At 41.0% G+C, this 26,593-nt stretch overlaps 2 protein-coding genes across 3 annotated transcripts in view; one reads left to right on the top strand and one right to left on the bottom strand.

Moving 5' to 3' along the window:
* The window catches only part of sec23ip (SEC23 interacting protein), a 51,909-nt gene extending 49,134 nt beyond the window's left edge, over positions 1-2,775 (top strand). Inside the window, exon 18 of the mRNA XM_034184642.1 lies at positions 287-2,775. Within this exon, the coding sequence (XP_034040533.1) occupies positions 287-368 (82 nt within the window). The 3' untranslated portion in view covers positions 369-2,775. The remainder of the gene's footprint in view (positions 1-286) is intronic.
* Positions 2,776-4,726: 1,951 nt separating this feature from the next.
* On the bottom strand, positions 4,727-23,479 carry csgalnact2 (chondroitin sulfate N-acetylgalactosaminyltransferase 2). 2 transcript variants are annotated; one of them, XM_034185133.1, is made up of 8 exons: positions 23,346-23,479; positions 17,301-18,146; positions 16,957-17,173; positions 10,824-10,925; positions 6,250-6,428; positions 6,068-6,162; positions 5,859-5,940; positions 4,727-5,766 (listed from the first exon to the last, which is right to left on the bottom strand). In XM_034185133.1, exons 2-8 carry the CDS (start codon positions 17,935-17,937, stop codon positions 5,474-5,476), a joined length of 1,605 nt encoding a protein of 534 aa, XP_034041024.1. In that variant the 5' UTR covers positions 17,938-18,146; positions 23,346-23,479; the 3' UTR covers positions 4,727-5,473. The 2 variants fall into 2 exon arrangements, with proteins under 2 accessions (XP_034041024.1, XP_034041023.1); XM_034185132.1 differs by having other exon boundaries at positions 4,729-5,766; positions 17,286-18,146.
* Positions 23,480-26,593: the final 3,114 nt, after the last annotated feature.

The following is a 26,593-nucleotide window of genomic DNA, read 5'->3' as shown; positions in this document are numbered from 1 at the left end:
GACCTGTAAACCTGATGTTCAATCCTGCAGCACAGTCAGAGCTCCACGGGGGCCTCAAATTTTATATATATATATATATATATATATATATATATATATATGCCTGACTTTTACTAAAACACTTGCACAATTTGGAGGATGTTGAAAATGTTCATGTTTCTCTATAAAATGTAAATTTAAAAGCTGTTTTGCTCAACATAATCCCTTTAAAAGAACCTGTTTGCAACTGATTGTCCACCAGATGTTAATTGTTCACACTGGGGTTTTTTTTTTTTTTTTTTTAAAGGGAATCTGAGGACACGGCATTGCTGATTCTTAAAGAGATCTACAGGTCCACGGGGATCCACCCTGAACAGATGGCACATTAACACCTGGAGGAGATGACCGTGAGCGTCCAGTCGAATCATTTCAAGTTTTAGATTTTGATTCTGCTCCCCGTTTTTTTAAATGTACTTTTATTGTATACAGATGAAGAAACTTGTGCCATTTGTATTAAAAAGGTTAAACATTTGGCATCTTTACTAGGACACTTTTGTAGCGCTCTTTGACACGGCTGAGTTAGTGTGAACATGCATTATGAAATTAAAGGATGATGAGTTGGTCAGAGTTTTATTTTATGGTTAAAATTAAAACAATTCTCTTGCACAACAGTCTGAATTATTCACTGAACATGAAAGCTGTAAGACTATCTACAAAAACAAAAGTGATGACAGTGCAGGATGAAGTGCACTTTGTTGTACTTTTAAATAAAACACTCCTGGTCGGCTGTAGAACATCAAACTGCTTCGTTCTCACGATGAGACAGAAGAAAGTTAAACTTCCAGCTGTCGGTGCAGCTTCAGTCAACAAGTCAACATTTCACATCACTTTAAGAATGTAGGCACATAAAACAAAAGCATCCAACTCGCACGGGACGGCGGGAGTTAGAAGTATTTACACGAGGGGCTGGAACATTCAGTGTGAGGGATTGTGGGATTCTCACTGGACAGAAATGTCGGCTCTGCCTTCAGCGGTGCTTTGATCTGGCAGCAACAGTTGATTTACACAGCTGATCACATGGAAGCTCTCAAAGACAGTGACCTGCCGCCCCCCCAAAACCACTTACACTAGGCCTGACTGCCCGATACAGTGCCTGAGAGTCCAATAGTCCTCACTGGTCTGCGCTTATGTTCCACGACATGATGCGAGCACGTTTGTCACCTCAGCATGTTCTTTTGGTTTTGATAAAGTGCATGACTGAGTTCTGCCCCATTCAGATGAGGTTAATTTTATATGAGGTGGTCATAATGTGATACTTTGGCCAATTTGTATAGAATAGTGAAACTATAAATGAGACGGGAGTGACAACTCACCGTCCAGGCAGCCTTAGCCCTTCAAACGAAAAAAAAAAATAAAATACTGACCTAGTCTCCTGCACTTATCTTCTGAGTTCTCAGCCCTTGCAACAGAATGGATTCATTTCTAGAATCACTTTGTCTGGCTTTAAGATGGTGCGCTCCGTGCAGTGCACTCCATATGCACTCATTAGAACAGGAGGTCCAAAGATGCACCGTGAAAGGAACAACAGGATTAATCTAACCTGAAGTGATTTCTATGGATAGTTTTGGAGAAAAGGTAAAAGGCACCAGAATCTTTACTGGCACAAGAGCGCCAAGTCTGTAAAAATGACTGACAAGGACAAAATTCACAGAGGAACGCTGGTAGTAATTATTTTACCCTACTTCATATAAAACCTGCCCCCTCTGAATAAATTATGCAAGAAGGAATTCAATCACATTCATCCATAAGGTGAGAAAGCCACCTTGTTTTAGCCCAGATGTTCTTGAATGAAGGGTGAACATCAAGACGTTTGAGATCTGAGCTCCGGTGCAGTTAGTGATCACACTGATGGTACCACCCCTGGGTCCAGCTGACCTGAGCCCTGGACTTGGTGGGTAAAAGTGCTTGGGCGCGATACTGATCAGCTGTGTGAGACACACTGATTGTTGCCAACTTTGACACAATATTGTTTCATTTTGACAAAGTGCAATGTCTTTTGCCCTCCATCTAAAAAAATCAGAACAAAAACACATAAAACCAAAACATTAGATCCCCAACATTAAATACATATTTGAATTTGAACTTCACATTTAAAAAATACCTAAAAATCTGTATATTTTGGCCATAACACTGCCCACAGTTGAGCTAGTGTGCTTTAGTCACAGATCAGAATATTAAATAATGCACTCAGTATAACAGGAAGGAACTGTGTCCCATTTGAGGAATAGCTCAGGGTTTTTTTTTTCCTTTCTGACAGATCCTTGTACCTAAAGATCCTCCAACCTCTGAAATTCTATGGAGAATGAAAATGATGCAAGTATAACAAAAGTCTAATTCAGAAATAATAAAAATAGAAATAAAACGTTTAAGTTTATTTTTGTGGACACCATGTGGCTTAGTGTTTGGCACATTGCCTCTCAGCAGCTTGTTTGTGTGAATTCTCTCCAGGTCCTCTGGCTTCCTCCCACATCCAAAGACATGCACGTTAGGTGAAATGGAAACTTTAAATTGACCGTAGGTGTGCATGTGAATGTGTTGGCTTGTCTGTATGTGGCGCTGTAACAGACTGGCGCCCTCTCCAGGATGTACCCTGCCTCACGTCATATGACTCCTAGGGTAGGCTCCAGCCCAGTCACAACCCTTAATTGGAGTAATGGGGTATAGAAAACAAATTCATTTCTACCTCCATCAAATAATCAGTGCGGCCAGGAAAAAAAAATAAAAATAAATTATATATATAGTGAGGAAAATAAGTATTTGAACACGCTGCGATTTAGCAAGTTCTCCCACTTAGAAATCATGGAGGGGTCTGAAATTTTCATCTTAGGTGCATGTCCACTGTGAGAGACAATCTTAAAAAAAAAAAAAAAAATCCGGAAATCACAATATATGATTTTTTTAATAATTTATTTGTATGTTACTGTTGCAAATAAGTATTTGAACACCTGTGAAAATCAATGTTAATATTTGGTACAGTAGCCTTTGTTTGCAATTACAAAGGTCAAACGTTTTCTGTAGTTGTTCACCAGGTTTGCACACTGCAGCAGGGATTTTGGTCCACTCCTCCATACAGATCTTCTCTAGAACTTTCAGGTTTACAGTTTCAGCTCCCTCCAAAGATTTTCTATTGAGTTCAGGTCTGGAGACTGGCCAGGCCACTCCAGGACCTTGAAATGCTTCTTACGGAGCCCCTCCTTAGTTGCCCTGGCTGTGTGTTTGGGGTCATTGTCATGCTGGAAGACCCAGCCATGACCCATCTTCAATGCTGTTACTGAGGGAAGGAGGTTGTTTGCCAAAATCTCACAATACATGACCCCATCCATCCTCCCTTCAATACGGTGCAGTCGTCCTGTCCCCTTTGCAGAAGAGCACCCCCAGAGTATGATGTTTCCACCCCCATGCTTCACGGGTGGGATGGTTTTCTTGGGGTTGTTCTCATCCTCTAAACATGGTAAGTGGAGTTGATTCCAAAAAGCTCTATTCTGGTCTCATCTGACCACATGACCTTCTCCCATGCCTCCTCTGGATCATCCAGATGGTCACCGGTGAACTTCAAACGGGCCTGGACATGTGCTGGCTTGAGCAGGGGGACCTTGCTGCCCTGCAGGATTTTAAACCATGACAGCATCATGTGTTACTAATGTAATCTTTGTGACTGTGGTCCCAGCTCTCTTCAGGTCATTGACCAGGTCCTCCTGTGTAGTTCTGAGCTTTCTCAGAATCATCCTTACCCCACAAAGTGAGATCTTGAATGGAATCCCAGACCAAGGGAGACTGACAGTCATCTTGTTTCTTCCACTTTCTAATAAATAATCATAACAGTTGTCGTCTTCTACCAAGCTGCTTGCCTGTTGGCCTGCAGTCCATCCCAGCCTTGTGCAGGTCTACAGTTTTGTCCCTGGTGTCCTTAGACAGCTCTTTGGTCTTGGCTATGGTGGACAGGTTGGAGTGTGACTGATTGTGTGAACAGGTGTCTTTTATACAGGTAACAAGTTCAAACAGGTGCAATTAATACAGGTAAAGAGTGCAGAATAAGAGGGCTTCTTAAAGAAAAATTAACAGGTCTGTGAGAGACAGAATTCTTGCTGGTTGGTAGGTGTTCAAATAGTTATTTGCAGCAGTTACATACAAATAAATTAAGAAATCATACATTGTGATTTACGGATTTTTTTTAGATTATGTCCCTCTCAGTGGACATGCACCTAAGATGAACATTTCAGACCCCTCCATGATTTCTAAGTGGGAGAACTTGCAAAATTGCAGGGTGTTCAAATACTTATTTTCCTCACTGTATAGTGTCTTACAAAAGTATTCAGCCCTCTTGGTATTTCACACATTTTAATTTGTTTATGGCATTTCAAAAACAAAAAGTAAATCTGACTTCTCACTATAAAATTTTCTAAAATTATCCTCCTTAGACTCAAACTAAAAGTAAATCTCTACAACCTGATATAAATTAATAAAAAATTGTGACTTGGAAACGTTCATGTATCAATCCCCTGACTTGTCTGGTATAATACCTGTAAATAATCAGTTTAATTGCCAGTTTTCTTCAAAGTGGTTGAGTACTTATTCAACCCATCATCTTGGCTTTTATATTTTTAATTAATTTATATCAAGTTGTAGAGATTTACTTTCAGTTCGAGTCTAGATAATTTTAGACATTTTTTATGTTGAGAAGCCTGATTTACTTTTTGTATTTGAAATGCCATAAACAAATTAAAATGTATGAAATACCAAAGGGCTGAATACTTTTGCAAGCCACTGTACATAAATACAGAAATAGCCAAATAATGGTTTATGTGTGGAAATACAAGACATAAAAAAACACCCCTTTTCATGACTACATAAAATGCATAAATTTATATGTGGGTTGATTGATTTATACTTGTCATTTTTCATCCTGCATAAGATGATGGTTTTAGAGCGCGTGCTGTCCAGGTTTGATTATTTTCAGTGCAGCAGAACCACAGCCGTCATGTTTGCGTTTGTGTCTGGAACGTAGCTAACCACCTCGCAGCTGCAGCCTGCTGGCCGCGGCTCCGAGAAGGTACATGAAGCCATGAAGTGTCGTAATCAAGTAGCAGAGCAAATTAAAAAATGTTAACATTTTGTAGGAATGTGTCAGTGACGTGTTTAGGTCCAACAATAACTGCATGCTTATTGAATCCATTTCAATACAACGTGATCGTAAACTCGAGACGCGTAAGAGCAGTTTTATTTGTGCACATTTTCCTTTGGGGGTTAAACATCTGTTGGCATTTTGAACCGTCTCCACCTGTACCGTGTGGTTCACATCTCTGCAGTTCTTTTTCGTACATTCATTTGTGTCTACAGCTGTGCGGTGAAGAGCAGAAGGATCCATGGGAATGTGTCAATGCTGCAGAGCGCTAAGAACATCAGGACCTTCTAGGCGCTCTATGTGGAGCTTCTCTCAGTCCTCGGCTTTGCTCTCGGTCTTGAAGGCTTGCTTGCGGAGGTGAGCCTCAATCTCATCTCGGAAAACCAGCATGCCCAGATGGGAGTGGGAAGCCTCGTTCATGGCTTTGGACTGGATGCACATGCGGTACTGCTCTGGCGTCAGCTCGTCCGCACACTGCTTCTCGTGCCACATGTGGAAGAGACCTGACACTGGCGTCCGGACCACTATCAGGTCACTCCGGAGGTACTTCCTGTATAAGTGGACGTCTTCCACACCCCAACCTTTCACCTCAAGATCAAAGCCCCCTGGAGGAATCAAGTCAATTTGGAAAATCACTTTAAAGCTGATCATGAAGCTAATGCAAAGTATTTCCATCCCACAATGCATCAGTTCTTACCAATATTTAGGAAATCAGAGCGATATTGACATGTCATTCCAAATCCAAAATCTCTCCAGAATCCAGCGTCCTTTTTGTGAATCTATTTAAAAATGGACATATTTACTGCTACAGCACACACAGGTCCACACTATCTGAGCTTAGATGATCTGCAAGTAACAGTAAAAACCATTTAATTACTTATTGATCACAGTTTAATGGAAACTTACAAGTTGGAGTTCAATGGGTGGAGTCAGTTCCAAGTTTCCATAGACTATAGCGGGATTGTACAGACTGAAGACCACTGGATAGAAGACCTTCTTATCTACAACAAAACAAGACCAAAAACATCACTGTTGAGCATTAAGAGAAGACATAAAGCAGAAACAATCACTAAAGCGCTCAGACGTACTTGGAGCCGAGTGCAGACGACAGGTGTTCAGGAAGTCCAGTGTGAAATGGATGTCAACATCACAGAAGAACATTAGCACGTCACCCTTCTTCCAGGCGTGAGCTCCAACATCCAGGCCTCGCCCCCTGGAAAACTCCTCCTCCACTGGGATCAAAGTGTAATTGGAGAAGGTCTCCTCCCTGAAAAACAGCAAACCGCACTCATTCAGATTCCCTCACAAAACCACAGGCTGTGGGCTACACCGGGACCCATCGTGTCAGGGGAGGTGATGGTCTAGTGGTTAAGGTGTTGGGCTTGAGTCCAGAAGATCATGGGTTCAAATCCCCGCCTGAGTGGAAAACCACTAAGGGCCCCTGGGCAAGGCCTTTAATCCCCTATTGCTCCCGGTGTGTAGTGAGCACCTTGTATGGAAGCACCCTGACATTGGGGTGAATGTGAGGCATAATTGTAAAGCGCTTTGAGCGTCCGATGCAGATGGAAAAGCGCTATATAAATGCAGTCCATTTACCATTTAGAAAGGACACGTTCGAGGTAGAAAAATAACCAGTGTAAACAGAGCTTTAGTTTCACTGCAGATAACCAACTCTCAGAATACGTTTTACAATAAAATAATTTTTAACACCAGCGCAGGAGCAGCTTCTTACAACGTCTGGACACAACAAGGACTTCACTGTCAACAGATAAACTATCAACATGTTTTGTCAGCACCTCAAGCATATGAATAAAAAACATGCATGTCCTGTCCACACATCACCTGCTCCTAAATCTGATCCTTGAATATTAAAATATAAATGAAAAACAGGAATCAAACATTTTTAGAGTTCACACATTTCAGAACCGAGGATGTCTTTAATTAACGGCCGTTTAGGGATCACGATCATTGAAGCACAAGGACATTTCAGCACAAAACAATTGGATAAAAGCACAAAAACAAAAAAATAACGAGATAAATCTGTGACAGCTATTAATGCATGTTACTGCTAAAAGAGAAGTACAATGTTCCTGTGCAAGAAACAGGAAGTGTTCTGGGATAATGGCTAGCTTTGTGAAGGTTTTTCTTCTGCCAACGTGAAAGCAGCTTAAAGTCAACTGGACATCCACTGTCAAGCTATGAACCAGTACAGGACATAATTCTAATACAAAGGTTTAAAGGGTGGCGCCTGCACGCTATGAATAAGCTTGAACATGAACTTGCCTGACACACATGTGCTTTCTGCATCTGCAGGAAATCTATACATTTTTTCATCCATTTTCAGATCACTGTTCGTAAAGCCACGAATCCAACAACCTGCTGTGTTAAGAACACCAACACCACTCTGGTGTTAGAAACAATATGGTGCCTGTCAGTCAAAACACTGGGACTATGCCGGCACTCCGTCTCCGAGCACTCTGCATAGTTTGACCAATTTACATTTCAGTGGATTAGTACAGGATTAGCAAAAGCACTGTCATGTGACTTGCAGGTGCCATTTTGACACTCAATCCTGCCACTTCTACATCAGGTGAATGACCGAGGCAACACTAAGTGTTCTTTTCATCTGATAAAGCTCCTTTCATGTGGCCAACGAAATGGTCATAATAATAAAAATAAGCATCTTTCACCTGTTCTGCTATTTTTGTCAGTGATGATTTCCTGTCTTTTGGAAGATGAGAATCACTTGTTTTGCAAATTCTGCAAAACAAGTGGTAAATTGTATTTTTAGCGATACATGATAGTGGGTTTTTAACCCATATTCAATTAGCAGATATTCTGAAATCCAATTTGGCCAATAACAGTGCTGATATATAAACATTAGGATACCCACCCCCCACCTTTTTTTTTTGACAGTCAGCAATCGTTAATAAACGTTAGCAATCATCTTGAGCTAACTGACAACTTCAGCTGTTTTTTTTTTTTTTTTTTTAATCACAGATATACCGTAGGTTTTCCTGCAGAAAACTGAACACCTGTTTTCAAAGGGACTTCTGTGTTTCACAGCCACAGACTAAAATTAAATCCATCACAAATCGCTGCTTCTAGTCACTCCATTCACTCAACCTATTAGCAACGGTGTAAAATGACATTTAATAAAACTTTCTACATGCTAACCGTGTCAAAACAGCATTTTCCATTTAATAAAACTTTCCGCACGCTAACCGCATTGAAACAGCATTTTCCCTAAGGCATTTGCAGCTCCTGATGAATCTCAAAGTGTCTGATGTCGTATGCTTGAGTCCTCACTCAACTTCAATGTTAAAAAGTGTTTAAAGTAAAGAACTGGACCACTTTATGCAAAAAAAAAAAAAAACCTGCACTTGTCTGATTCAGACAACATTACAGAGCACCCCTGTTGTCCCAACAGCTTTTCTACTTGTCTCAGACAATCAGACAACTGTGAATATCAAATCAGGTGGATTAGAAGCAGGTGTGGATGTCTGTGGAAATGGTCTGCACTTACAAATTTACAAAATTATAATTTGTTAAATGTTTGTGATTGCATTCTAAATCTCAACATGGTCATACCTCCTCCCAACCCAGCAGAAAGGATTTTGCACTAATTTATCTTAAAAAAAAACCATCAAGAAAGATGGTCAAGTGAGGTACGCAGTGAACGGTGTTTCTGCCAAATATGGACCAAATCAGAGAAATAAAACTGTTTTCTGATTGACTGATATTCTAAAAATCAACTGCAGGTGAACTCTGTCAACTTGCGCATGCGTAAATCACAATTTGACTTTACTCACGGTCGATTTGTGGAGCCCGGAAATTTAGACTACTGTATAACATACAATATAATAAAATGTATATTATATAATATACTGTATATTTTTTTGCTCAACTTCATTAACTTGCAGTCCGATTTTGTGGACCCCAACTCGGGCTTATCTGTAATACAGTCACAGTGGGGGTGGGGGGCATTTTTTAGTATGCAAAGCAAACGCTTCTTTCTCTCACTGTCTCAACATATACAACCCCTGGCAAAAATTATGGAATCACCGGCCTCGGAGGATGTTCATTCAGTTGTTTAATTTTGTAGAAAAAAAGCAGATCACAGACATGACACAAAACTAAAGTCATTTCAAATGGCTTCATCCAGCATCATCACCTTGCCCAATGCAGATTTGAGATTCATCACTGAATATGACTTTCATCCAGTCATCCACAGTCCACGATTGCTTTTCCTTGGCCCATTGTAACCTTGTTGTTTTCTGTTTAGGTGTTAATGATGGCTTTTGTTTAGCTTTTCTGTATGTAAATCCCATTTCCTTTAGGCGGTTTCTTACAGTTCGGTCACAGACGTTGACTCCAGTTTCCTCATTTGTTTTGTTGTGCATTTTCGATTTTTTAGACATATTGCTTTAAGTTTTCTGTCTTGACGCTTTGACGTCTTCCTTGGTCTACCAGTATGTTTGCCTTTAACAACCTTCCCATGTTGTTTGTATTTGGTCCAGAGTTTAGACACAGCTGACTATGAACAACCAACATCTTTTGCAACATTGTGTGATGATTTACCCTCTTTTAAGAGTTTGATAATCCTCTCCTTTGTTTCAATTGACATCTCTCGTGTTGGAGCCATGATTCATGTCAGTCCACTTGGTGCAACAGCTCTCCAAGGTGTGATCACTCCTTTTTAGATGCAGACTAACGAGCAGATCTGATTTGATGCAGGTGTTAGTTTTGGGGATGAAAATTTACAGGGTGATTCCATAATTTATTCCTCAGAATTGAGTGAGACCATATTTTTTCCCCTCTGCTTGGTCTAAAAAAGTAACCGTTACTGACTGCCACAATTATTTTTCTTGATTTCTTATACGAGGTCTGTGAGAAAAGTATCGTACCTTTTTATTTTTTTCAAAAACTATATGGATTTGATTCATGTTTTTATGTCAGCCAAGCTTGAACCTTCGTGCGCATGCGTGAGTTTTTCCACGCCTGTCGGTTGCGTCATTTGCCTGTGAGCACACCTTGTGGGAGGAGTGGTCCAGCCCCCTCGTCGGATTTTCATTGTCAGGAAATGGCTTTTTTTCCCATCAGAATTTTTTCAGAAACTGTTAGAGACAAGCAGCTGGAAACCATTCGAAAAATTTATCTGGCTTTCGGTGAAAATTTTACAGGCTTCACAGAGAATAAGGACTGTTACTACAGCTTTAAGGACGGCCCAAAATTGCGCACAGCGCGCCGCGCTCCGAGCCGCCATCAAGAGGCAGAAAACACCACATCATTTCTAAACGGATCGCTGTGTGGAGCTGGGACCGTCGTGAGCAATTTCTCTGGTTATCACAAGAGCTGGACATCAGCCATTTTCCAGCAGATTTCACTTTTAACAAGAGATTTTGTCATGGAAAGCCGCGCGGAGGCTTCGCGTGTCAGGACCGATTCGCTGATCGAGCGAGACAAAGGAACACCTCCGTTTCGGAGTGCCAGGGGACAAGTTTGGACATGCCCAGCTCTCCACAATTTCTCTTATACTCACTGGGCTGGTAAGCACTGAAAGCCGAGATAGGCATGCCCCAACTTGTGTCCCAACTTGAGGCCTGCCGATTAAATGAGAAAAGTGACACATGCACACACATTTCTGTGCAAAGGGACAAACCTCGACATCCTTTCCAGAGAAGACTTCACCTCCCGTAGGCCGTCTTGACCAAAGTAAACCACCGTCAGGTGCACACGTCTGTCCTGCTGCACACACACCTCCCTGAACAATAAATCATATCATTAAACAAACTGACACACACACACACACACACACACACACACACACACACACACACACACACACACACACACACACACCTACCCTTTAACGGGAAACTTGCTTTAGATATAAAGTGTGCAAACTGTCAACAAAGTCTGCACCATTTTCTCCCCAATAACCTTGGAAATGGCAGTGTATTTGTCAATTTTGAGTCAAAACTGTGACACATACTTGTGATGGAGATTATTAGTGGTTTAATGCTGTAGTTCAATAAGTAAATTAATCTGTAAAAATACAGTTATGCTCAGAAACAAATGTTTGATACATCTGCATAAATGATCCTTACTGTCACCAAATATAATCATTATACAGAAAACATACTTAGGAAATGTTAAGTTGTCACAGAATATTTATACAGTAACATTCACATATAATGGATTCAGAGGGACCAGCAAATTTTGACCATTAAAAATGAAATTGGCTGTATGCATAAATGGACAAAATCCGCTCTATGAATAAAATGGACAAAATCCATTGTATGTATGTAACGGATTAGTTACAGTCAGGAGGCGCCAAACGATCTACGGGGAATCGCCAGCTCCAATTAGGTTTATTTCCTTGATTAAAAGCCTGACCTGCCTCATTTAATGACCGGGTCAAAACTTCATCTGAACAAAAACAGACTGCTGCCTTAAATAAGCACCGGACATCATGTGCATTAAAAAGGACTATAGTTGGTCAAGTCACTCTTTTTTCTAAGTCTGCTGCAGAGTGGTACTGTAAAATCCTAAAGCCTGACTCTGTGGCCACTGAATGATGCTGACGTGCATGCTACCCTTTTAAAGCTCATCGTCGCATTGGTGGGCATCTTATTGCGATTTACTGCAGGAACAGTGGCTTTTTTTCTGGATCAATTTGTCCCTCAATGAGCTCCACTTCTTTATACAATCATCAACCTACAAACCAACATTACGGTACGTGCAAGTTGCCTCCATGAATTGCAGGTCATTTGAGCGTCTTTGTAGTTTTTGACTCTGTGTTGTAAAGTTGGTCATATTTGCAGACTTTTCTGCAAACGTATTTGAGCCATGATTGAAATGCAATCAGTGTGCTCACTGCAAAAACTTCTAAAATATGATGGGAGAAGAAGGATTGAAAACAGAAAAGTGACCAATCACAGTCCTTGCGGTCTCCATTGTTTTGAGAGGGTTCGCAGCCCCGCAGAGGTCTCTGATCTGAAGTCTTTGGTTCATAACATCCAGGGATATGTGTGAAACTTAACACCATATTACAGTGCAAACAACTGTGCTCAGGCTTTTAATCAAAGAAATACAGAACCCACTTTTTTTGAATTGGCAAGTGTCAGTGCCGAACTTCATTTTGTACCTGTGCTGCGACTGGGTACACCCAGACTGCTCTGTCTGGTACACACAAGGGGGTTTTAATGGGAATACATTGAGATGGGGTGGGACGCTATGTCCGATGTGAGTGAAAATCCGTTCTACAAAATCTGTTATATAGGGTGTTTATTACATGGAAAACTATACAAAAGGGACATTTGCTTTTGTCCGGTAAGTGTGAATATTTGGTTTATACAATGACGGTTTTGGCAAGTATTACTGTATGTGGTTCATGTACAGTGATTAAATAGTCAGCAGGTCACGATTATCACCTTCAAAGTACGGGTGCTAATGTTTTCAGGGCCATAAGTATTTGGACAGCAAATAATTCTGAATTTATACTTTTGTACATTACTGCAATGGATTTGAAATAACCTCATGGTGGGACAAAAACATGGTACATGGGACATAAAATGGTGCCACTTGACCAATGAATGAATGATGATTTATTGTTATGACAACAAGTGCAACGAAATTATCTTCACACCCAATTACCTCAGACTAAATACAGCAATTAATCCACAGTTATTACTAGTTGAACGTAATAATGGCACACAGAATTAAAACAACCGCACATATACATTTGATTGTTTATGTACGCTAAACTTGAAACAGTCCGTCATCCGAACTGAGGCAATGTGAGTGTGGGTAGCTGCAGCAGCCGTGCCACGCAGCTGATCTTTGGGGGAGTTATTAAGACTCATGATGACCAATATTTTATGCTTACTTTTAATACAGTGGAGTCCCTGATTGTGCAAGTTCTTCTACTTAGAAAGATGAGAGAGGTCTGTAATTTTCATCATTGGTACACTTCAATTATGAGACACAAAATGAGAAAAAAAAAAATCCAGAAAATCACACTAAGATTTTTAAAGAATTTATTTGTAAATTATGGTGGAAAATAAGTATTTGGTCACCCACAAACAAGCAAGATTTCTGGCTCTCACAGACCTGTAACTTCTTTAAGAAGCTTTTCTGTCCTCTGCCTGTTACCTGTATTAATGGCACCTGTTGGAACTCGTTATCTGTATAAAAGACACCTGTCCACAGCCTCAAACAGTCAGACTCCAAACTCAACCATGGCCAAGACCAAAGAACTGTCAAAGGACACCAGAAGAAAACTGTAGACCTGCACCAGGCTGGGAAGAGTGAATCTACAATAGTCAAGCAGGTTGGTGTGAAAAAAATCAACTGTGGGAGCAACTGTAAGAAAATGGAAGACATACAAGACCATTGATAATCTACCTCGATCTGGGGCTCCACGCAAGATGTCATCCCAGAACTACACGGAGGGACCTGATGAATGACCTGCAGAGAGCTGGGACCAAAGTAACAAAGGCTACACACTATGCAGAGAGGGACTCAAATACTGCAGTGCCAGGCGTGTTCCTCTGTTTAAGCTAGGCCCCTCTGAAGTTTGCTAGAGAGCATATGGATGATCCAGAAGAGGATTGGGATAATATCATGTGGTCAGATGAAACCAAAATAGAACATTTTGGTAAAAACTCAACTCGTCGTGTTTGGAGGAAGAAGAATGCTGAGTTGCATTCCAAGAACACCATATCTACTGTGAAGAATGGGGGTGGAAACATCATGCTTTGGGGCTGTTTTTCTGCAAAGGGGACAGGACGACTGATCCATGTTAAGGGAAGAATGTGAACGTGGCCATGTATCATGAGATTTTAAGCCAAAACCTCCTTCCATCAGTGAGAGCATTGAAGATGTAACGTGGCTGGGTCTTCCAGCATGACAATGATCCCAAATACACCGCTCAGGCAACAAAAGAGTGGCTCCATAAAAAGCATTTCAAGGTCCTGAAGTGGCCTAGCTAGTCTCCAGACCTCAACCCCATAGAAAATTTGTTGAGGGAGTTGAAAGTCCATGTTGCCCAGCGACAGCCCCAAAACATCACTGCTCTAGAGGAGATCTGCATGGAGGAATGGGCCAAAATACCAACTACAGTTGTGTGCAAACCTGCTGAAGACTTACAGGAAACGTTTGGCCTCTGTCATTGCCAACAAAGATTATGTTACAAAGTATTGAGTTGAACTTTTGTTATTGACCAAATACTTATTTTCCATCATAATTTACAAATAAATTCTGTAAAAATCCTACAATGTGATTTTCTGGATTTTTTTTTCTCATTTTGTCTCACAGTTGACGTGTACCTATGATGAAAATTACAGACTTCTCTCATCTTTCTAAGTAGGAGAACTTGCACAATCAGGGACCGACTAAATACTTTTTGGCCCCACTGTAAATGTGAGGATGCTGAGGCTAACAGCACTGTTTGAATGTCAAATTAGATAACAATACATGTTGAAGTTTTTCATTATGTGTGCTTTACCCAACAACTCTGATTACAAACGCACAGAATATAAGACTCCCATGCTCTTAATAACTGTGATCACCCCCAACAATTTTGGGCCAGTGTGAATGCGAAATACTGGGTTAGGTCGACCTGTCAGCATGACAGTACACTTCAACAGCAACACAAAATATAGCCTTATAATAAATCAGCACCTTTCTCAAACACACTAAATAAAACAGAGCCTAAGAAAAAAAAAACATACAGAGGATGTCAATGTTATAGCTGTTTGTTGCATTACGGTGCATTCAGAAAGTATTCACAGCGCTGCACTTTGTCCACATTGTTCCACAATGGATGAAATTCTTTTATTTTTCCTCAAAATTATACACACAACACCCTATAATGACAATGGAGATTTGTTTATCTTTTTTTTTTTTTTTTTTTTTTAGATTTTTGCAAATTTATTAAAAATAAAAACCTAAGAAATCACATGCACATAAGTATTCACACCTTTTGCAATGAAGCTTGTCACTTCAACATGTACAGTAACAATAATAACACATTTTTATTCTATTTGCACTGCATACGTAGGTTTTATTTTCTACTTCCAACTGCACCTTCAAAGCCTACATGTGGAATATGCCCAGTGCAGAACACTGCACAACACACCAAGTTCAGTGATTCAGCTGCAAATTGTACCTACACTGACATAGTGTGTCTGTTGTCCTTAATATATGTAGTTTAATTTGTATAACTTGTCACCATTATGTGTAACTGCACCGTGTGGCTTGTTACCAACTGCACACTGTGCAATGACAGTAAAATAAATATATTCACCAAATATACCTGGTGGACTAATAAAACAGACTGACAGAACAAAAAAAAAAATTAATTTGAGTAACTGAACCAATTAATTGAACCAATTTTTCCTCGTCAATCTCAACACAGAGTTTAATTAATGCAATGACTCTGTGTCTGTTGTGGTGCTTTTCCTCACACTTTAGACAACAGTCTGATGCTGGTAGTCACCAACACTACGTAGAACAAACTCATGATGCAGGTACTGTAATATCACACAGACTTCCTAGGATCACACACATCATTCATCACACTCCAGGCTAAAAAGGACCTTAGGTTTAACCCACACAGCTGCATCTATCCAGTGCTAAACTCTCTACTCTCTTTCTGAAATGCTGGGGCATTTAAAATTGGTTACAAAATTAGCTTTAACACATTATATTAGTCATTCAATCAATCAATCAATTTTTTTATATAGCGCCAAATCACAACAAACAGTTGCCCCAAGGCGCTTTATATTGTAAGGCAAGGCCATACAATAATTATGTAAAACCCCAACGGTCAAAACGACCCCCTGTGAGCAAGCACTTGGCGACAGTGGGAAGGAAAAACTCCCTTTTAACAGGAAGAAACCTGCAGCAGAACCAGGCTCAGGGAGGGGCAGTCTTCTGCTGGGACTGGTTGGGGCTGAGGGAGAGAATCAGGAAAAAGACATGCTGTGGAAGACAGCAGAGATCAATCACTAATGATTAAATGCAGAGTGGTGCATACAGAGCAAAAAGAGAAAGAAACACTCAGTGCATCATGGGAACCCCCCAGCAGTCTAAGTCTATAGCAGCATAACTAAGGGATGGTTCAGGGTCACCTGATCCAGCCCTAACTATAAGCTTTAGCAAAAAGGAAAGTTTTAAGCCTAATCTTAAAAGTAGAGAGGGTGTCTGTCTCCCTGATCCGAATTGGGAGCTGGTTCCACAGGAGAGGAGCCTGAAAGCTGAAGGCTCTGCCTCCCATTCTACTCTTACAAACCCTAGGAACTACAAGTAAGCCTGCAGTCTGAGAGCAAAGCGCTCTATTGGGGTGATATTGTACTATGAGGTCCCTAAGATAAGATGGGACCTGATTATTCAAAACCTTATAAGTAAGAAGAAGAATTTTAAATTCTATTCTAGAATTAACAGGAAGCCAATGAAGAGAGGCCAATATGGGTGAAATATGCTCTCTCCTTCTAGTGTCACCTTGACAACATTTCATTGTTGTTGATTCTTCTGCTGTAGCTGCTGACCTCACACTAACCACACTAACCCATATCATAATTCAGGGAGTAAAACGTCATATCATTTTTAACAGAATTTTTTTCTGCTTCACAATATAAATTATGACATTTTTCTATCAATATACACATCAAACCAATAACTGTGAAAAATGGGATTGATACACTGAGTGAAAGTATATTTGAAATAAATACTTGTAAGTTGTGTGTTGCTGATGAAAAACACCAAACATGAGTCAAAATGCTTCTTACCTGAAGTTCTGTAGGAACTGTGAGAAAGTGTCGACTCTGCCCGCCAACGGCACAATGATGTTAATTATCATTCCCGAAGTTTCCAAAGACACGCTCCTCACTTTCATCACGGGACCAAACGGCCGGAAAAGTGTGACGTGATGGAAGCTACTGGAATCCTCTTTGGAAAAGAAGAGCTCATAAAGTGTGCCTTTGTCTCGCTCTGTCCTGTACAGTCCTGTTGAGACGAGAATAAAGGACATCACACACACACACACACACACACACACACACAGAAAAGCCAGAGCAGCTGCAGTCATTAGACTGGAGATGCGTGAAACAGGTTCTACCTTCAGTGAAGTGACCTTCTGTGTAGGTCTGCCTCTGCATTGGCACATCATCTTCCACCCCGTCTTCTTCATCCGGATTGTTGATGATGTCCAGCGCTGCCTCAACAACTTCCACCAGCTCATCTCTGCGGTCTTTGCGGACAGGCTTCTCTTCTGGGTGCCGTGTCAGACCCATCTCCAGCTGGTACACCTTGGATGAGGTGAAACTCTCAAAGGGGACCAGGGCGTACTCACTGGGAAGATGCGCACCCGTGCTGACCTCAGCTTTGTCGATCTGAGAATGCAGGTAGTCCAGCAGATCTCCGGGCTCTTGGTCTTTAGTGTCACCTAGGCCCTGCACCCCAGGAGGCTCCTTCTTATCCTGCAGCAGCTTCAGCTTCTCACTCATTTCCTGCAGCTCCTGTTTGAGCTGGGCAATCTGGCGTTTCAGACTGGCAGCACGATTTGAATGGCGCTCTTCCTGTTCCTGCAGCAGAGCCTGGTAGTACTCCTTCCCATAGGTCTCGGCCGCTAGCCCGGGCAGAACCAGGCTGACATCTGCTGGCGGGGTGCACTCCAGCAGGTAGGCAAAGAGCAATAGTACCAGAAGCAGGAACAGGCCCAGGAAGAGCCAGCGAACTCGACCCTGCAGAGGGAAACCTCGCCTGGGCATCACGCACGCACATAAGCTACGGCTGGCAAGTCTGCATTCCCCGTCCCCTCGGCTCTCCTTTGAGACAGTTATGTGTGCCAAGAAGCTTCCAGGTCATCTTAAAAGATGAAGGCCGAGCATTATTTCAGCAAACAATGTCCATGTCCATCTTCATGTCATTTTACTGTAAATATCCCGCAACTTTATCACAATTAATTCCATGACATCACCTAAAAGATAACAGAAATCCACAATGACACCAAGGCAACGTTCACCGAACAGCAGAACTACAATTAAAGATTTTAATCAATTAATTCAACAAATCAATCTGTTAGTTCAGGGGAGAAAGCTGGGTTTAAATAAAACCCAAAGATATTCAATCGGAGAGAACAACAGGAAATCTTCCCATTTTGGAATGTGGACAAGCTGCAAGCATTTTTACTGAAGTCTGCGCTCACTACAAAATACTTCAACATGCTTCACAAAATAAACACATTTTGCACGTTTGTCTCTGAAACACTTATCAGAACCTCCCACGTCTTCCCCCAACCACCACCAAGTACTACAACCCCTGGCAAAAATTATGGAATCACCGGCCTCAAAGGATGTTCATTCAGTCGTTTAATTTTGTAGAAAAAAAAGCAGATCACAGACATGACACAAAACTAAAGTCATTTCAAATGGCAACTTTCTGGCTTTAAGAACAAATCAAATCAATTTTATTTACACTCAACAAAAATATAAACGCAACACTTTTGGTTTTGCTCCCATTTTGTATGAGATGAACTCAAAGATCTAAAACTTTTTCTACATATACAATATCACCATTTCTCTCAAATATTGTTCACAAACCAGTCTAAATCTGTGATAGTGAGCACTTCTCCTTTGCTGAGATAATCCATCCCACCTCACAGGTGTGCCATATCAAGATGCTGATTAGACACCATGATTAGTGCACAGGTGTGCCTTAGACTGCCCACAATAAAAGGCCACTCTGAAAGGTGCAGTGTTATCACACAGCACAATGCCACAGATGTCGCAAGATTTGAGGGAGCGTGCAATTGGCATACTGACAGCAGGAATGTCAACCAGAACTGTTGCTCGTGTATTGAATGTTCATTTCTCTACCATAAGCCGTCTCCAAAGGCGTTTCAGAGAATTTGGCAGTACATCCAACCAGCCTCACAACCGCAGACCACGTGTAACCACACCAGCCCAGGACCTCCACATCCAGCATGTTCACCTCCAAGATCATCTGAGACCAGCCACTCGGACAGCTGCTGGAACAATCGGTTTGCATAACCAAAGAATTTCTGCACAAACTGTCATAAACTGTCTCAGGGAAGCTCATCTGCATGCTCGTCGTCCTCATCGGGGTCTCGACCTGACTCCAGTTCGTCGTCGTAACCGATTTGAGTGGGCAAATGCTCACATTCGCTGCCGTTTGGCATGTTGGAGAGGTGTTCTCTTCACGGATGATGCGAAGGAGATGTGTTGCACTGCATGAGGCAAATGGTGGTCACACCAGATACTGACTGGTATCCCCCCCAATAAAACAAAACTGCACCTTTCAGAGTGGCCTTTTATTGTGGACAGTCTAAGGCACACCTGTGTACTAATCATGGTGTCTAATCAGCATCTTGATATGGCACACCTGTGAGGTGGGATGGATTATCTCAACAAAGGAGAAGTGCTCACTATCACAGATTTAGACTGGTTTGTGCACAGTATTTGAGGGAAATGGTGATATTGTGTATGTGGAAAAAGTTTTAGATCGTTGGGTTCATCTCATACAAAATGGGAGCAAAACCAAAAGTGTTGCGTTTATATTTTTGTTGAGTATATATAGCGCCAAATCACAACAGTTGCCCCAAGGCGCTTTATATTGTAAGGCAAAGCCATACAATAATTACAGAAAAACCCCAACGGTCAAAACGACCCCCTGTGAGCAAGCACTTGGCGACAGTGGGAAGGAAAAACTCCCTTTTAACAGGAAGAAACCTCCAGCAGAACCAGGCTCAGGAAGGGGCAGTCTTCTGCTGGGACTGGTTGGGGCTGAGGGAGAGAATCAGGAAAAAGACATGCTGTGGAGGGGAGCAGAGATCAATCACTAACGATTAAATGCAGAGTGGTACATACAGAGCAAAAGAGAAAGAAACACTCAGTGCATCATGGGAACCCCCCAGCAGTCTAAGTCTATAGCAGCATAACTAAGGGATGGTTCAGGGTCACCTGATCCAGCCCTAACTATAAGCTTTAGCAAAAAGGAAAGTTTTAAGCCTAATCTTAAAAGTAGAGAGGGTGTCTGTCTCCCTGATCTGAATTGGGAGCTGGTTCCACAGGAGAGGAGCCTGAAAGCTGAAGGCTCTGCCTCCCATTCTACTCTTAAAAACCCTAGGAACTACAAGTAAGCCTGCAGTCTGAGAGCAAAGCGCTCTATTGGGGTGATATTGTACTATGAGGTCCCTAAGATAAGATGGGACCTGATTATTCAAAACCTTATAAGTAAGAAGAAGAATTTTAAATTCTATTCTAGAATTAACAGGAAGCCAATGAAGAGAGGCCAATATGGGTGAAATATGCTCTCTCCTTCTAGTCCCCGTCAGTACTCTAGCTGCAGCATTTTGAATTAACTGAAGGCTTTTCAGGGAACTTTTAGGACAACCTGATAATAATGAATTACAATAATCCAGCCTAGAGGAAATAAATGCATGAATTAGTTTTTCAGCATCACTCTGAGACAGGACCTTTCTAATTTTAGAGATATTGCACAAATGCAAAAAAACCAGTCCTACATATTTGCTTAATATGCGCATTGAAGGACATATCCTGATCAAAAGTGACTCCAAGATTTCTCACAGTATTACTAGAGGTCGGGGTAATGCCATCCAGAGTAAGGATATAGTTAGGCACCATGTTTCTAAGATTTGTGGGGCCAAGTACAATAACTACAGTTTTATGTGAATTTAAAAGCAGGAAATTAGAGGTCATCCATGTCTTTATGTCTGTAAGACATTCCTGCACTTTAACTAATTGGTGTGTCCCCTCTGGCTTCATGGATAGATAAAGCTGGGTATCATCTGCGTAACAATGAAAATTTAAGCAATGCTTTCTAATAATACTGCCCAAGGGAAGCATTTATAAAGTGAATAAAATTGGTCCTAGCACAGAACCTTGTGGAACTCATAATTAACCTTAGTCTCTGAAGAAGACTCAACATTTACATGAACAAATTGTAATCTATTAGATAAATATGATTCAAACCACCGCAGCGCAGTGCCTTTAATACCTATGGCATGCTCTAATCTCTGTAATAAAATTTTATGGTCAACAGTATCAAAAGCAGCACTGAGGTCTAACAGGACAAGCACAGAGATGAGTCCACTGTCTGAGGCCATAAGAAGATCATTTGTAACCTTCACTAATGCTGTTTCTGTACTATGATGAATTCTAAAACCTGACTGAAACTCTTCAAATAGACCATTCCTCTGCAGATGATCAGTTAAACACTATAAGAAATCAGGAAAAAAAATTGTGGCAGTCAGTAATGGTTACTTTTTTAGACCAAGCAGAGGGAAAAAAATATGGACTCACTCAATTCTGAGGAAAAAATTATGGAATCACCCTGTAAATTTTCATCCCCAAAACTAACACCTGCATCAAATCAGATCTGCTCGTTAGTCTCCATCGAAAAAGGAGTGATCACACCTTGGAGAGCTGTTGCACCAAGTGGACTGACATGAATCATGGCTCCAACACGAGAGATGTCAATTGAAACAAAGGAGAGGATTATCAAACTCTTAAAAGAGGGTAAATCATCACGCAATGATGCAAAAGATGTTGGTTGTTCACAGTCAGCTGTGTCTAAACTCTGGACCAAATACAAACAACATGGGAAGGTTGTTAAAGGCAAACATACTGGTAGACCAAGGAATACATCAAAGCATCAAGACAGAAACACTAAGCACTATGTCTCAAAAATCGAAAATGCACAACAAAACAAATGAGGAACGAATGGGAGGAAACTGGAGTCAACGTCTGTGACCGAACTGTAAGAAACCGCCTAAAGGAAATGGGATTTACATACAGAAAAGCTAAACGAAAGCCATCATTAACACCTAAACAGAAAAAAACAAGGTTACAATGGGCTAACGAAAAGCAATCGTGGACTGTGGATGACTGGATGAAAGTCATATTCAGTGATCAATCTGGAATCTGCATTGGGCAAGGTGATGATGCTGGAACTTTTGTTTGGTGCCGTTCCAATGAGATTTATAAAGATAACTGCCTGAAGAGAACATGTAAATTTCCACAGTCATTGATGATATGGGGCTGCATGTCAGGTAAAGGCACTGGGGAGATGGCTGTCATTACATCATCAATAAATGCACAAGTCTACGTTGATATTTTGGAAACTTTTCTTATCCCATCAGTTGGAAGGATGTTTGGGGATGATGAAATCATTTTTCAAGATGATAATGCATCTTGCCATAGAGCAAAAACTGTGAAAACATTCCTTGCAAAAAGACACATAGGGTCAATGTCATGGCCTGCAAATAGTCCGGATCTTAATCCAATTGAAAATCTTTGGTGGAAGTTGAAAAAAATGGTCCATGACAAGGCTCCAACCTGCAAAGCTGATCTGGCAACAGCAATCAGAGAAAGTTGGAGCCAGACTGATGAAGAGTACTGTTTGTCACTCATTAAGTCCATGCCTCAGAGACTGCAAGCTGTTATAAAAGCCAGAGGTGGTGCAACAAAATACTAGTGATGTGTTGGAGCATTCTTTTGTTTTTCATGATTCCATAATTTTTTCCTCAGAATTGAGTGATTCCATATTTTTTTCCTCTGCTTGGTCTAAAAAAGTAACTGTTACTGACTGCCACAATTTTTTTTCCTGATTTCTTATAGTGTTTCTTAAAGCCAGAAAGTTGCCATTTGAAATGACTTTAGTTTTGTGTCATGTCTGTGATCTGCTTTTTTTCTACAAAATTAAACAACTGAATGAACATCCTCCGAGGCCGGTGATTCCATAATTTTTGCCAGGGGTTGTATTATTCTGAACACTATTGTATTTAGCTGAGGCTTTTTTCGTATCAGCTTTTCGCTTTGTTTTTGTTGAATTGTCGTTAAATAAGACAAACCGGTGGGGGGGGGGAGGTTTGGGAAATTATACCCAACATTACTTAATATTAAAGGTAAATAAATAAATAAGTCTGCTGTATCTATTTAGTTCAGCGTCGCTAAAACGTGTCGGTGGTGAACATCTATTTTGAAAAATCTAAAGTGGATATATCAGCGCGGTTCAGCAGCTAGCTTAGCGAGCTTCACAGCTTCAATCACAGATTGGCTTCACTCTGATTTCTCTTCTTCTGGGTCTGTTCGGGAGCACACGAAGCAGTGATTATCTGAATCAAAAAAATACTCACTTAACGCCGTCTTCGTCCGTGCCTGTGTGCTCGTACAGCTGTTTATTCAGGCTGAAAACACAAGGAGTGGCAGCCTGTACCACAAAAACGCCACGGAGCAAACACAAGAAAGTGGCTCACAATCTACTTCCGGTCACCGAAGCAGTGAGGGGCGGGTTCAAAGCAGTCTTCTCAGACTTTGATACTGTGTTTCGAAACGTGTATCAGTGTGATGGAGTCTCGTGATAAACGAATAGACCATTCAGATGAGTGGATGGCTCACCCGTAACCATAGACATAATAAAGAGTAGTCGCCACATTGGCTGCTGGGCCTCGAGAAATGCGACCGCCATCTTGGGCCGGTCATCGAAGTGATTCTATCACAAGGCACAGTGAATGTTTGATTTTAAATTCTTGTTTATTTTTATTTTTCATCTTTCTATAATAAAGTTGCTTTGTTCTTTGTTATTTTCTCTGTTCTGTAAAGTGTCTTTTGGCACTGTGGAAAGCACTATATAAATAGACTGTATTATTATTATTATTATTATTAGTAATATGCATATGTCGCGGACATGAACGAGCGAAGCTTGTCAGCATCTCACCATGTCATTTAGGTTCTTCTGACTATTTTGAGTAAATGCTTCAGGGGAGCATTAGCATGGCAAAAACCTTTCAGCTTCTGGGGAGGCGGAGCTCACCCAGACTCCCTGCCTTTTTAAGTATTTTTCTTTATTTTCCTCTCACATACTTGGAAAAACTCCTCACCATCTAACCATGTCCTTTAGGTCCTTCAGACTTTTTTTCAGTAAAATGGTTCTTGGGAGCATGACTAAAACCTTTCAGCTTCTGGGGGGTGCCGCTCCCCCCAGACTCCCCCCCCCCCCCCCCACTCCTTTTTAAGCATTTTCCTTATTTTGCCTTTCGTCTTCTGGAGGAGCTCTGCTCCCATACGCTCCACCTTTTTAAGCATTTTTTCTTTTTTGCTTTTCAGGTGACCCCCCTCATTACAGCCCCCTTAACCCCCTGCCACTTTAAGCATTTTTTAAAATGTAGATGTAAATTAATATTCAAAGTTTTCAGCTTGTTGACAGTAGGGCTGTACAATATGGTCAAATTATCGTATCTCAATATTGTCATGTAAATGTCACATATACATGCTGTCCATATTCTCTCTCTCTCTCTCTCTCTCTCTCTCTCTCTCTCTCTTTTTAAAAGATATTTAGGTGTACCTTAGTGAACACTAGTCGAGTTCCACCTTAGATTTGGAATGTATAATTAAAGATATACCTTACTGAATTGCAGTGGTGGGCACAGATAACCAAAAAATTAACTTAGATAATCAGATAACTGAAAAGTTATCTTTGATAAAGATAAAACGATAAACCACCCAAAAAATGTATCAGAAGTTATAGATAACTGATACATTTCAGTATTGTCTCTGGTACATTTGCAGCTACTAACAAACTGAATTTGATTTTTAACACCACGATTGCTTCTGAAAGCACCAAAAGTGACAACAGACCCAAACAATGAGGCCACACCTCTGTCTTTGAACATCTTGCTCCCTGCTGGAAGCTATTGTTTACTACACAGCTTCCAGGACAATCACAAGCTTAGAGCAGCAAAAGCCCAGCTCTCTATCAATCACAACACTCCGGTCAGGCGGAGGTCTTGAAAAATAAAGCCATGCTGACTTATGGTTTTGATTTATAAATAACCTTAATACCAATAGAATAACTCTGTTAATGTCAATTCTGTCATTTGTACAAAGTTAAAATATAACATATATCTTTTAATGTTGAATAATGCACTAATTCTGAGGTTTTGTAACAAACACAGACAGATCGCAAAGGATTCTGGGTAAAATGTGCCTCTGCTAAACAATGATTGGTTCAGTCATTCATTATGTAAACCAACATGTTAATGTGACGTGTGTCATGTGTTGGTGTTTACAGATAAATGTGCGTTTGTAAAATATTCCATTTTTTTATTTGTAAAAATAGGCATTTTTACGGAGCCCTGGAAGTGTCATTGCAAAATATTTTGCATGTGGAGAGAATGTGCGCTCATTTTATTAGTGCCGTGCGCATGTTTTTTGATGTTGTAAAACGTGCACTCAATATTGTCTTGACACATAACTGTTGGCTTTACACTGTGCGAGTTTTGGCCCTTTTTCAGATGATTTTTCATTTGTGCGAGAATTTTTTGGACCGAGTTTCAGGTTAATCACGCGTCCTGCATCGTGTAGTGTACATGGAGTAATAAGCTGCATTTAACATCTCCCGACCACCTCCTGATCGACGACTGTATGGTCGAATGAAAATCAAACCTGTCTGATATTATTCTGGATGGCTGTCGTGAGGGTATCCTGCTGCTGAAGAGCTACAAGCATCCAACCACTCGCACTGTCGTCATCATCAAACCTCCCACGTCTTCCCCCAACCACCACCAAGTACTACAACCCCTGGCAAAAATTATGGAATCACCGGCCTCGGAGGATGTTCATTCAGTCGTTTAATTTTGTAGAAAAAAAGCAGATCACAGACATGACACAGAACTAAAGTCATTTCAAATGGCAACTTTCTGGCTTTAAGAACAAATCAAATCAATTTTATTTCTATAGCGCCAAATCACAACAGTTGCCCCAAGGCGCTTTATATTGTAAGGCAAAAGCCATACAATAATTACAGAAAAACCCCAACGGTCAAAACGACCCCCTGTGAGCAAGCACTTGGCGACAGTGGGAAGGAAAAACTCCCTTTTACAGGAAGAAACCTGCAGCAGAACCAGGCTCAGGAGGGGCAGTCTTCTGCTGGGACTGGTTGGGGCTGAGGGAGAGAATCAGGAAAAGACATGCTGTGGAAGACAGCAGAGATCAATCACTAATGATTAAATGCAGAGTGGTACATACAGAGCAAAAAGAGAAAGAAACACTCAGTGCATCATGGGAACCCCCCAGCAGTCTAAGTCTATAGCAGCATAACTAAGGGATGGTTCAGTGTCACCTGATCCAGCCCTAACTATAAGCTTTAGCAAAAAGGAAAGTTTTAAGCCTAATCTTAAAAGTAGAGAGGGTGTCTGTCTCCCTGATCCGAATTGGGAGCTGGTTCCACAGGAGAGGAGCCTGAAAGCTGAAGGCTCTGCCTCCCATTCTACTCTTAAAAACCCTAGGAACTACAAGTAAGCCTGCAGTCTGAGAGCAAAGCACTCTATTGGGGTGATATTGTACTATGAGGTCCCTAAGATAAGATGGGACCTGATTATTCAAA

The sequence above is a fragment of the Thalassophryne amazonica genome, chromosome 13 (genome assembly GCF_902500255.1).
Source record: "Thalassophryne amazonica chromosome 13, fThaAma1.1, whole genome shotgun sequence".
NCBI classification, from domain to species: domain Eukaryota; kingdom Metazoa; phylum Chordata; class Actinopteri; order Batrachoidiformes; family Batrachoididae; genus Thalassophryne; species Thalassophryne amazonica.
Note: the sequence above shows the minus strand (reverse complement) of the source record. Positions and strands in the feature narration are given on the sequence as shown.

Excerpts from the sequence above, each read along its gene's own strand:
- csgalnact2 (XM_034185132.1), bottom strand. The coding sequence starts at position 17,937 with ATGCCCAGGCGAGGTTTCCCTCTGCAGGGTCGAGTTCGCTGGCTCTTC. Across the intron at positions 6,163-6,249 it reads TCGTCTGCACTCGGCTCCAA|ATAAGAAGGTCTTCTATCCA; the intron begins GTACGTCTGAGC and ends GTTTTGTTGTAG. Across the intron at positions 5,767-5,858 it reads CTCTGATTTCCTAAATATTG|GGGGCTTTGATCTTGAGGTG; the intron begins GTAAGAACTGAT and ends TGATTCCTCCAG.